General features: G+C 42.9%; 1 protein-coding gene across 1 annotated transcript in view; it reads right to left on the bottom strand.

The window, feature by feature from the left end:
- The window catches only part of pds5a (PDS5 cohesin associated factor A), a 131,235-nt gene that overhangs the window by 31,470 nt on the left and 86,525 nt on the right, over positions 1-13,240 (bottom strand). Inside the window, exons 14-18 of the mRNA XM_084319029.1 lie at positions 12,445-12,526; positions 12,292-12,340; positions 10,817-10,956; positions 10,464-10,579; positions 1,969-2,074 (exon numbers count right to left, since the gene is read on the bottom strand). Of these exons, the coding sequence (XP_084175155.1) occupies positions 1,969-2,074; positions 10,464-10,579; positions 10,817-10,956; positions 12,292-12,340; positions 12,445-12,526 (493 nt within the window). The remainder of the gene's footprint in view (positions 1-1,968; positions 2,075-10,463; positions 10,580-10,816; positions 10,957-12,291; positions 12,341-12,444; positions 12,527-13,240) is intronic.

Raw genomic sequence — 13,240 nt, 5'->3', positions numbered from 1 at the left:
CCCTTTTCTCACGAATGGAACTCTGTTGTAGAGTACGCTACGCTTTTGAGCGTTTTGCAGGGTTAACGATAAGGCTAAGCTAACGGCTAACGCTAGTTAGCTTAGCCTTTTACTAGTAACATTGCTCGCATCGATTATATTGAATGTCATTGATCTACTGGTCGACCACGGCCGACTGGTTGGGCACCACTGGTCTAATAGAAATAAATGCATTCGAACAAGAAAGTATAGTATACAGCAATGCCTGTCCAGCAGCTAACATTATCCCATCGCTCGTGGCAATTATATTACATGTCATTGATCTACTGGTCGACCACGGCCAACTGGTTGGGCACCACTGGTCTAATAGAAATAAATGCATTCAAACAAGAAACCAATGTATAGACATAGAATGGCAAAAAAAATTGCCAGGCCTAATGCGAGCCAGAAGTGCTGTGCTTTGTAACGTGGCTTCATGTTTTCATCCACTGAGCTGTGAGGCTCCACATGCTTGTTTGGTTGAGGTCTGAACTCTCAAATTGCCCATAAATATAGTTTTTGTGGGTATTGTCCAGTTGTTGCTGTGTGGTTTTATCTGCCCAAAATTCAAGCAAGTATGAAAAGCATTACAGTAACGACGTTGTGTGTGTCACGCCCCCCGCTCCCACTGGCCCGCACCCGAGACCACCTATTTCAATCGTCCCAGGTTCAGCGGGGGGTAGTACTAATCAGCGCCGCTTCGATCCCAAAAGGGGTGTGTCCGTCTGAGTGAGAACACTCCCCCCCCGTCCCCGGGGGCGCTGATTCGACCCCGATTGGTGAGAGAGAAAGGCCCCTCAGTGTAAAAATGTCAAGGCCATTTTCTCTGATTAGGTTTTGTGATAATCACCATGATTCATAGGAAGTAGCTTGAAAAGTATCCCACCAAAATGTTCAAGTGACTTATTTTGAAGGTATGAATCTGTACTTTCATAATAAGTAATTTTTTTAGAAGATGGCTCAACAAGTCCCTACTGTCTACGGCTAGTCACAAATGATGACGAGTTCAACAAAATATGAACAGATCACAACACAGGAGTTATTTTGCCTAGAGGTCGCTGTTCGATGGCATTACAGATTCTACCTTTAATGACCGTTGAATCAAATAAGGGGGCAGGCCAAAAAACTAGAATCTCATCCTCTCTCCGGTGTTCCCTCCCTTCAAAATGGCGCCGCACTGTCCGGCACGCGTGTAGCATAATGACAAGCAAGCAGTGCAAAAATGCGGAAGCATTCGTCACCGCACGCCACTACGGTAAAGCGCCTTTCTTTTCAGGCCCGCTTTGGGAGCTGTCGCGCGGAAATAGGCTGTCTATTGCCATTCTCTTTGACAAACTCTAACCTTAACCAGCTCCTTAACAGCGCCTAAACTTAACCGTTCTAACCTTAACCAACTCCGAAACAATGCCTAACCTTAACCATGCCTAACCTTAACCGGCGAAAGAATACACGTTAAAAAAAAAATCACGTTAAAAAAAAAAATTTGATGGGATTCGAACTCGCCAGCAAACGAGCCGTAGGATCCACAGCCATGCAGTCTTGCCAATTGAGCTATTTCTGGATACTGAATAAGGGGCGGTTTCTGGCATCCGCTCGTGTCGAACCAAGGCGGGATCTCATGCGCATGCGCGGGCACCTCGCGAGCACGCCGGCGCACGCACGCACCTGAGCGAGCACGCCGCCGCCGGTGCACGCACCTGGGCGCTGGGCGAAGGAAAATGAAAGGCGCATTACCGCACGCCACTACGGTACCTGCGGTGACGAATGCTTCCGCATTCTTGCACTGCTTGCTTGTTATTAAGGAACAGGCGTCCGGCACAAGTCTCTGTGGGCTCCGTCCCAAGCATTTCACCGTAAAGTACGTGTATTTTATTGTGACAATGTGATAAACTTGAACTTATTCCATCTTTCTTCTAACATCCATCCATCCCTCCCTCCCTCGCTCCATACCTTCAGTAGTTCCAGGCCGGAGCGAATGGCAGTGTCTGGCGTGACTCCTTCCTCGTCGTCATCAGCCGTGCCCTCGATGGATTTGTTCAGCAGCTTCACCAGAGCACTGGGAGACAACGCCACACACACACACAACATCATCACTACTACTACGCCGCCCCACTGTGGAAAAAAGACTAACGCACGTACTCAAATGTTTTGTCGAAAATCAATTGTAATTTTTGTTACATTGAAATAAAGTTTCATCACTCTAGTATGTTGCGTTTGCAAGAACAAGAAAAACTTAAATAAACTAACTGCAAGTCATGGTAACAGTCTCTCTACAAGGCAGTGTAGCACTGTGGGAGTGAACAGTTACTCCATCTTTCTCTACAAGGCAGTGTAACGCTCTGGGAGTGAGCAGTCACTTTACAAGGCAGTGTAGGGCTCCATCTTTAGAGGGCAGTGTAGGGCTCTTTCTTTACAAGGCAGTGTAACGCTCTGGGAGTGAGCAGTCACTTTACAAGGCAGTGTAGAGCTCTATCTTTACATGGCAGTGTAGGGCTCTTTCTTTACAAGGCAGTGTAGGGCTCTTTCTTTACAAGACAGTGTTGGGCTCCATCTTTAGAGGGCAGTGTAGGGCTCTTTTAAAAGGCAGTGTAGGGCTCTTTCTTTAAAAGGCAGTGTAGGGCTCTATCTTTACAAGGCAGTGTAGGGCTCTTTCTTTAAAAGGCAGTGTAGGGCTCTTTCTTTAAAAGGCAGTGTAGGGCTCTATCTTTACAAGGCAGTGTAGGGCTCTTTCTTTAAAAAGGCAGTGTAGGGCTCTTTCTTTAAAAAGGCAGTGTAGGGCTCTTTCTTTAAAAAGGCAGTGTAGGAGGCGGTTAGGTGGCCGAGCGGAGATTGCGTTCGTCACCAACCCCGGAGCTGTGAGCTGGATTCGCCTGTTCGAATCCAGCTCACAGCTCCGGGGTTGTCACCAGCTTGGCTGGCCGTCTGCACTAATACAATTGGCTGTATTAGAGGGTGGGAGAAGCTGGCGGGGTGGGTCCGGGTCGTTGTAAACAGGGACTCCTACAGTTCGGTCGGGGCGCCTGCTAAGCGCGGATAGGACTTGAGGGGGATAGTGTGGTCCTCCCACACGCTACGCCCTCTCGATGAGAATCCGCGCTGCCAGGTGAAAAGAAGCGGTGATTGGCTGGACGTGTGTCGGAGGAAGCACGTGGTAGCCTCCACTCTCCCAGATGATCTGACTGTGGGGGGTAAGTGCGCAGCGACCAGGAAGGGACTGGGAATTGGCATACGACTAACATTGGGATGGGAGAAAATCGGAGGAAAATGGAGGGGGAAAAAGATCAAAAAAAAAAAAAAAAAAAAAAAAAAAAAAGGCAGTGTAGGGCTCTTTCTTTAAAAGGCAGTGTAGGGCTCTTTCTTTACAAGGCAGTGTATGGCTCTTTCTTTAAAAAGGCAGTGTAGGGCTCTTTCTTTAAAAAGGCAGTGTAGGGCTCTTTCTTTACAAGGCAGTGTAGGGCTCTTTTACAAGACAGTGTTGGGCTCCATCTTTAGATGGCAGTGTGTAGGGCTCTTTCTTTACAAGGCAGTGTAGGGCTCTTTCTTTAAAAAGGCAGTGTAGGGCTCTTTACAAGGCAGTGTAGGGCTCTTTTACAAGACAGTGTTGGGCTCCATCTTTAGAGGGCAGCGTAGGGCTCTTTCTTTAAAAGGCAGTGTAGGGCTCTTTCTTTAAAGGGCAGTGTAGGGCTCTTTCTTTACAAGACAGTGTAGGGCTCTTTCTTTAAAAGGCAGTGTAGGGCTCTTTCTTTAAAAGGCAGTGTAGGGCTCTTTTACAAGACAGTGTAGGGCTCTTTCTTTAAAAGGCAGTGTAGGGCTCTATATTTAGAAGGCAGTGTAGGGCTCTTTCTTTACAAGACAGTGTAGGGCTCTTTCTTTAAAAGGCAGTGTATGGCTCTTTCTTTATAAGGCAGTGTATGGCTCTATCTTTACAAGACCGTGTATGGCTCTATCTTTACAAGACAGTGTAGGGCTCTTTCTTTACAAGACAGTGTAGGGCTCTTTCTTTACAAGACAGTGTAGGGCTCTTTCTTTACAAGACAGTGTATGGCTCTATCTTTAGAGGGCAGTGTATGGCTCTTTCTTTACAAGACAGTGTATAGGGCTCTTTCTTTATACGGCAGTGTAGGGCTCTTTCTTTAAAAGGCAGTGTAGGGCTCTTTCTTTACAAGACAGTGTAGGGCTCTTTCTTTAAAAGGCAGTGTAGGGCTCTTTCTTTACAAGACAGTGTAGGGCTCTTTCTTTACAAGACAGTGTAGGGCTCTTTCTTTACAAGACAGTGTATGGATCCATCTTTACAAGGCAGTGTAGGGCTCTTTCTTTACAAGGCAGTGTAGGGCTCTTTCTTTACAAGGCAGTGTAGGGCTCTATATTTAGAAGGCAGTGTAAGGCTCTATATTTAGAAGGCAGTGTAGGACTCTATATTTAGAAAGCAGTGTAGGGCTCTATATTTAAAAAGCAGCGTAGGGCTCTATATTTAGAAGGCAGTGTAGGGCTCTTTATTTAGAAAGCAGTGTAGGGCTCTATATTTAGAAAGCAGTGTAGGGCTCTTTATTTAGAAAGCAGTATAGGGCTCTATATTTAGAAGGCAGTGTAGGGCTCTTTATTTAGAAAGCAGTGTAGGGCTCTATATTTAGAAAGCAGTGTAGGGCTCTTTATTTAGAAAGCAGTATAGGGCTCTATATTTAGAAGGCAGTGTAGGGCTCTTTATTTAGAAGGCAGTGTAGGGCTCTATATTTACAAGACAGTGTAGCGCTTGGGGAGAGGGAAGTTAGACATTGCCACATACACCAATTGCAATATTAGGTGGATCTCTTAAATTAATTTGCATTGAGAAATTGCCAAAACTGCAATATGTACAAATACGGCGGCTTTTCATACGCCAACAAAAAAAACACAAACAGCGGCTTGCCCCAGAAATGTGACGTCAGCCGCTTCCCAAGCCATGCACTAGATTGATCTAATCCCCTCAGTAGCAAGCACTTTTAGCAGTGGTAAATGTCTGACAGCAAAATACCATTTATAGTACACAACAAGACAGGTTACACTGAACACATTAAAACACTCGCACTCAGTGACTCAGATTGAATGTTTCCTCTCCCTTGTGGTGTTTTTCCATTGAGCAGAAAGGGTTAAGCCCTGTACTGAGGCAGGGGCCTGCAGTTTCACCCTGCCACCAGTAGGTGTCTCACTGAATGGGAAAAGCCTGCTGCTGGTAAGAGCGTCAGTTACACAATCACACAGAGAGCACATTAAGCTTTCCATCTCTGAGATATTGGAGAGGAGGGTGTGCGGCTATCATACAGCCATGGTGCTCTGTGTGAGGTGCTGTTTTCAGTTACATGTAATCTGAGCCCATATTAAAATCAGAGCCAATTATAGTATGTTGAAAGATTAAGTATGCTACACAACTGGTATATGTTGTTTATGTGTGTGTGTTGTGTGTGTGTGTGTGTGTGTGTGAGCTAGCATTCAGCTGCTGCAATGCTGTTGCAGGGACAACGATCCTTTTTATATTTTTAAATGTCCTTACATCGAGTTCAAACTACAAAATATTTGAATCTTACATTTCATAACTGAATTAGCAGTAGTGGTCGACCGATATGGGGTTTCCAATGGCCGAGAGCAGGGTGGCCAGTATAATGCTGATAATGATTTTATTTGTTTTGCATTTGATAAAATACAACAATTTAATAATAATAAATGTGACAGAAAATTGCTGAATTTAAAGGGGCACTTCACGAAAAACAATGCTGATTTATTTTGCAAATAATCTCCATTTTACAAAAAATATATATAATTTTAATTCCCCTAATCTTTTTTAGATTAGGTGAAGATAGAATCTGGATGTGTGTCACCAACCAGGTGTCTAGTCTGCACACCATTACCACAGCCAAACACATACTTTACTCATGGTCACAATTACGCTTGTCACATTGCATCCGTCTAGTGTGTGTAGTGGAAAATGTATGGTTTCTATACCATAAAATCATAATTACTATTAATCTACAATTCAGTGATATTGAAGTCATAAAGACACTATCTTCCCTTCGAGCTCTGTGAACACTGACGTTGACAGACCTCTGTGGGAAGGGTTGTGTTCGTCTTCACCAAACAATATTCAAAGTAGAATGTGTACAAAGCAGGTCAAGATAACATAACCAGAATATTGAAGCCAGGTCACCAGGATCTTGGGTCAGGATCAGGGAGGGGACTCGTCAAAGCCCATGATCTTTGTCCGATGATGTAAGATTGTATGATTTGAGGGAGGACACACCTGTTTAAACTAGTCATTTTGGTCATGTGATCAGCTGATTTTGAATGTCTATAAATATCAATGTTATTGTGAAATACCGGACCTTCCTTCTGGGGAACCGGCCGGAGATCCCATTCTATTTTTCTATTCTGTTGTGAACTACAGTACTCTAATTGAATAAAATACTAGTTAATCTGATTAAGTCCAGCCTAGTCTATTTTCCTTAACACAATGGACGCCAGACCCGACATAAGTCGGGTTAAGTCGCCATCGCTTGAGCGCCAAACCAGAGAAAAGTCGGGTTTTCATCGTTATTTCTTTTATTCGCTATATCCATTCATAATTCATCCATCCAGCCTGATCATTGGGAATGCGCCTGAGATCGCAAACGTCCAATACCGCCACCTAACACCTTGCGGCCGCTATTGCACTCCACGACGCTAATTGTAGTTTATTTTTTAGCGATCTGAATTCAGATTTCATCAACCGAGTCTCCCGTTGGTACAGCAGCCCCTCTAGGAGCTCCGATGGGAAAATATCGCCCCCTATCGTCTATCCCTGTGTAACGGCAGCCCATTCGATTAGACTGGTGGATGTGTGGGGGGGGGGGGGGCCTACTGGCTCCACTATGCTGGCGAGCCGTCTGATGAAGAGGGAAGTGATCGCGAGATGGAAAGCAGCCTGGAATATATATTTACAGCAGCCAATAATCAATCAATAAACGCGATCGATATTTGGAATGGCGATCAGGAATTGGAATAATCTTTTTGGAGAACATCTGATCTAAGGTAAGGAGTCTGTTACCAGTTTTAGGATAATCAGAGCTGTTTTCACTGAGATAACAGCTGTCCCGTATGTGTATATGTGTGTGTGCTGTTGAGGAAATAAGAGAATCGATTTCTCAGCTCGCTTCTATAGCGTGCATAAGTACACATATTACATATACTATCGATAATCTAGCGTTTATTTGAAAACGATTCATAAATAGGCTGACAAATGACAACGTGTCTAGTGTATTCGAGAATATTCCAATAAATGCCGTTTATGATGGAATCTTTCTATTTTCCTGAAATTTGAGAAAACGATAGCTTTTCGAAATGCTATAAAAAGGATATGAACCGATTAAAAAACAATCCGTTTTGACAATGTTGACTGCAAACAAGTCATTGATAAGCGACGGGCAGATTAGACACATAGCCATAATTTAAAACTAGGGATGTCCCGATCACGTTTTTTTGCTCCCAATCCGATCCCGATCATGTGATTTTGAGTATCTACCGATACCAATCTTTCCCGAACCGATAATTTTTTTAAAAATTATTATTATTATTATTATTTTGTATTCAACAAACATGACCATGTTCACGTCTTAAACTCATACTGAGGCCTTAGTTTTGGTTTTAAATTGCATATCATCATTCATTTATTTATTGTCACACAGAGCAGAAGAATTCTGCCAAAACAAACCAATAGTATCCAGCTGCAGAACGGCAGACCAGCCACACTCAGACCCAAACGCATTTCCTTTGATTTAATTATACATCAAATGATTTATGTCAAGGATTACAATGCCTCGCTTGAATGAAGTTAACTTTTCACCTGGATAACGTCAACATTCAGGGTGAATGTAATGTGAGAAATTGGGATTAAAAAAATCAAAATCAAAATGTATTTGGGTCTGAGAGTTTGGCTGGTCCGCCGTTCTGCAGCTGGATACTATTGGTTTGTTTTGGCAAAATTCTTCTGCTCTGTGTGACAATAAATAAATGAATGATGATATGCAATTTAAAACCAAAACTAAGGCCTCAGTATGAGTTTAAGACGTGAACATGGTCATGTTTGTTGAGAAAAAGAAGAAAAAAAAAAGTAAAAGAAAAAATATATTTTTGCAGATCCCGATCTTCGGAAAATCACGTGATCGATCCCGATCACGTATTCGGAACATCCCTATTTAAAACAGATTATGCGTTTTTTAACGCTATCATTGAAGTGGATGCTGGCATCCAAGGACATTAATCAACGTTAATGGCGGGCACTGAAAGTGTTAAAGATCCCCTCCACTCGGGGCGGCCTCCGGCTTGTCAGTTGTCCGTGCTGACACAATTGGCAGTGTCAGTGGGTGGGAAGCCGGTGAGGGTGGGTCCTGGTCGTTGTAAACAGCGACTCCTACAGTTCAATCGGGGCGCATGCACAGCAAGGGAAGGATCTGGAGAGGTAGTGTGACCTTCCACACGTTACACTCTCCCAATGAGAGTCCGCGCTGCCAGGTGAAAAGAAGCGGTGGGCTGGCTACACGTGTCGGAGGAAGCATGTGATAGTCTCCGCCCTCCCAGACCGATGGTAGGGGGTAGAGTGCGCAATGACCAGGAAGGGGATTGGGAATTGGCATAAGGACTAACATTGGGATGGGAGAAAAACAGAAAAAGGAGGGAAAAAAAATTATAAAAAAAGATACCCTCCACTCAAGAAAACGTGTCAACACCTCTTTCACGACTTTGAACATATTGTTGACACCTGGAATTTGAGTTGCATGTGCCATGTCATTAATAGGTTGAACCTATTATGGTCCAATATGTGGTAACTTGAGACATTTAGCTTCAGTGTACATAGAAAGCTGAGTAGGTATTGACATGTCTTGAAAGAATAATAAAGCTGCAAACTTGAAATTCCAGGTAAACATCAATGGATACTTGTTTTTAAATTGCATATTCTCAATGAGGGTAAAGGTGTAGAGATGCTGCCAAGTAATTTTCATCAGTAGTTTCTTTAACAATTTGTTAACCTCTTGAGATGATGCTAATGCATCTAAGCTAGTACCTACCACTAACCATGTACAGTGCGCTAAAACGTTAGCATGCAATTTAGCCCAGTAAATTCTGGGTGCACAAGTATTACATTTACTGGACACACAAGGATTAAACTATCATCCATCATCTTATCTCATAATGGCAAATTGATCAGTGAGATTAGTTGATAAAAAGTAGGTGTATACCTTTATAATCAGTGTGTTTACTGACCTGATGGCCTCCGAGTTGATGTAAACAGTGTATTCTTTTTTATTTTTATCTAATTTTATTAATCGAGATCTACTTGAAATCAGCCCGCGATCTACCTGTCAATCGCGATCGACTGGTTGGGCACCACTGGTGTATACTTTTTTTTTTTTTTTTTAGTGTTTATCGCTTTTTCTGGTCAAGCATGACAGACAGAAACAGGTTGAATGGGATGTAGAGTAGGGGAAGACACTGAGAAAATACGGCGGGTCCGGGAATCGAACTTGTGTACCCCAGATCCGTGACGAGCACGGTTGTCCCCGACGCCGAAATAGCGCCGAGATACGCGGTGAGCTACGGGAGCTCCCCTGGTGTATACCTTTATAATCATTACTGACCTGATGGCCTCTCAGTTGATGTGAACAGTGTATACTAGGGATGTACCGATCCAACTTTTTCAGTCCCGATACAGATACCTGGGTTTGGGTATCGGCCAATACCGATCGTCCAATCCCCCCCCCCCCCCCCCCCCCCCCCCCCCCAAAGTAAAAAGAAAAAAAGACGGCCACGTTGTTTTTTTTATTTATTAAAATATATTTTGTTTTTAAGAATTGTAAAGGATCACAAGTGTGTTTTTGATTTGTTGTAAACAAAGACAGAAAATAAACTTCATTCATTCAATTAATAAACTGTATGCCTCACTGTCACTGTGTGGAAGAGACTGGGATCATTCTTTTGTGCAAGGCAACATCAGGCTTGACTTAAAACATTACTTTCCTAACTTAGTGAAACTAAATGTAACAAATTAACACATAGATATAAATGTACTGAATGGTTATTTCTTATTTGATTTATTATTAAAAAAAACAAAAAAATTACCGATAACCGATCCAGCTATTTTACTGATATCGGCGGCCGATACCGATACCAATATCGGAGCATCCCTAGTGTATACCTTTATAATCATTACTGACCTGATGGCCTCCGAGTTGATGTGAACAGTGTATACCTTTATAATCATTACTGACCTGATGGCCTCTGAGTCGATGTGTAAAGTGTATACCTTTATAATCATTACTGACCTGATGGCCTCTGAGTTGATGTGAACAGTGTATACCTTTATAATCAGTGTGTTTACTGACCTGATGGCCTCTGAGTCGATGTGTAAAGTGTATACCGTTATAATCAGTGTGTTTACTGACCTGATGGCCTCCGAGTCGATGTGAACGGGGGCGATCCTCTCCAGCAGGAACTTGACCATCTCCAGGAAGGGGTTGGTGGGCTGCTTGGGGAACGTCAGTTTCCGAGTGATCTCCCTCTGGACACAAACCGCAACACACGCAGGGACCGTCAGCACCATCCAAATGGTGTATATATAAGCATGTGTGTGTGAGTGAGAGAAATGTGTTTATGTGTGAGAAAGACCTTTTTGTGTGTGTGTGTGTATGAGTGATTGAGAGAGAGGCGGGGGGCAGACTGTGTGTGTGTGTGTGTGTGCGCGTGTGTGTATGAGTATGATAACGTTTGTGCGAGTGATATGTGTGTGTCCTCTCACCACACAGAGCTCAGCCTGTTTACAGGAGCAGGTGGGGCTGATGAGTGTGTCCAGCTGGACTCGGAGCTTCTCGTCCTCCCCCAGAGCCTGGTTAAACTTCTTCATGAAGTCCTGGGCCTTGCCAGCATCCGGAAGGTTCTCTGGAGACCAGGGAGTCAGAGGGTTAGTGTGAGTCAGATAAGATGAAGCAAAAAGGTACTTAAAAAAACAAACACATGCCATATAAAATATGAATATAGAATATCAGGCGTATAAATGACCTTCTTATGGCCAAGTCATACATCTATGGATTGGCCAAAATCTCCTCAGAGTTAAATTTGGATTCAGTACCACCAGGCGCCCGGTACAGGGCAGACAAGACTGAATGAAATCTACTGTAAGTACAGTTACTTTTGTATAATGTCCATAACTCCGCCATTTGTTACCGGTTTGCGGCGCGTTTTTTCCCTAGACGTTCACAGAAAGGTAAAGAAACAATATACGTTGTATTTTATGGCAATAACATTGAGGTTTGTTCGATCCGTGAGATATAATCACAAAATTTACGTCAATATTTGTAAAAGAAAAATAGTTAGGCTTCCTATGTCTGTGGCTGGTGTGAGGTGTGTAGTGTAGTTATTTTTTTTATCCACTTTTTCTCCTTATTTTCTATTTTTTTCGTATTTTCGTATTGCCAATTCTCCCCTCCCCTGTCTTGAACGTTGCTAGACTATGCCCCCCACTGGTCGGTTGTAGTGAGGATAGAAGCCTTGCATCACGTGTCCCCTCCGGTACACGAGGAGGCAGCCTGTCGCATCTTTTCACCAGACAGCGCGGACTCTCAGTGGCGAGGAGTAACGTATGGGAGGCTCACGCTGCCCTCGATACTTCCTGTCTCTGCTGTGCAGGCGTTACCCAACCCACCTGTAGGAGTCGCTGTCCACAACGTCCAATCCCCACCCATCGACTTCCACCCGCTGGCTCTGCCAAATGAGCCAGTACGACGGCCGGCCCAAGTCGAAGGCAATGCTAAGACTGGGATTCGATACCGGAGTCTCTTGCATTGGTGACGAGCGCAATCTCCGCTACGCCACCAAGCCCCCTGCGTAGTGTCGTTTTATGAAATTTCGATGTCCATCGAAAGCCCTGGGTCTCCTCTTTCTTAGGACTACAACGATTTCATGACGGCGTCATGTCCTCACGTCTAAATCATCCGGTTTCCGATGCAATGCATGGAGATTTTTGACAAGCTCATATTTAGCTAATAACACTTACAATTATTGGTAAACAAACTTAGTGCTGAAAATATACACTTTTGACTGCTGATAGGGTTAGGGTCTTTACTCTTAGCTACATTTGAAAAATAAACACAACATCACTTAATACGTATTGATCCATTTGTGACGTGAAATAAATCTTGGCCCGGTACCATCGGGTTTAAGAGGTTAATGTGTTGTGTGAGTGAGTGCAAGTGTGTGTATGTGTCTTCAACTCACTGGCAATAGTCATCAGTTTTCCAAACATGGATGAGCTGTTGGCCTCAGACTACAGAGACAAATAAACATCATGTAAGCAACAAAGTATGGGCTGATATATTGGAGATTTTGACATGTTGGAGAGAGAGGGGGGAGGGTTATGAGTATATTCACCACAGGCAGCTTGTGTAGGTCCAACAGCTCTCTGACCAGACTTCTCAGCATGTTCTGACACTTCCACATCTCATTCAAAGCCCTGGCGAAGGAGAGGGGAAGAGGAAAGAGATAAGGAAAGCAAAAGGAATAGGAGAGGATGAAGAGTTAATTAATCTCTGTATATGCCAGGTAATTCCTAGCCGTGATATTATAGCAAATAACACAACTCTCAGCCAATCAATACTACTTGACCAGAACCAACTGTTGTATAAAGTCACATGTATTTAAACAACACAGATGGTATAAAGTCAAATATATTTAAAAAACACAGCTGGTATAAAGTCACAAATATTTAAACCTCACAAATGGTAAAAGTCACATATTTAAACACAGATGGTATAAAGTCACATATATTTAAACTAGTGCTGTCAGACGATTAAAAAAATTAATCTAATTAATTACAGGATTTGTAATTAATTAATCTAATTAATCGCATTTTAATCGCATTACCATTTTATGCCTCATATTCTATATTCTATAATCATATTTCAAATTGCATGTGTCCGGATGGCAGAATTCAGTACTGTATCTACAAAACCTTCTGTTTAATCATCTTCCATCTATTAATTTGCTTAGATTTTTCAGGTCTGGTCAATTTGAGCATGGTGTTATTCACAGTCAAAGATAAAAAAATTTTTTATTGATATTCTCATTTGGTTCATTACAATTTACTCAAAATAAAATGTTCATTCAATCAATCACCGCGCAGATTGATTGATTGAATGAAAATGTTATTAACAGATTGCAGAATGGG

The sequence above is a fragment of the Notolepis coatsorum genome (genome assembly GCF_963971535.1).
Source record: "Notolepis coatsorum genome assembly, chromosome: 7".
Taxonomy (NCBI): Eukaryota; Metazoa; Chordata; class Actinopteri; order Aulopiformes; family Paralepididae; genus Notolepis; species Notolepis coatsorum.
Note: the sequence above shows the minus strand (reverse complement) of the source record. Positions and strands in the feature narration are given on the sequence as shown.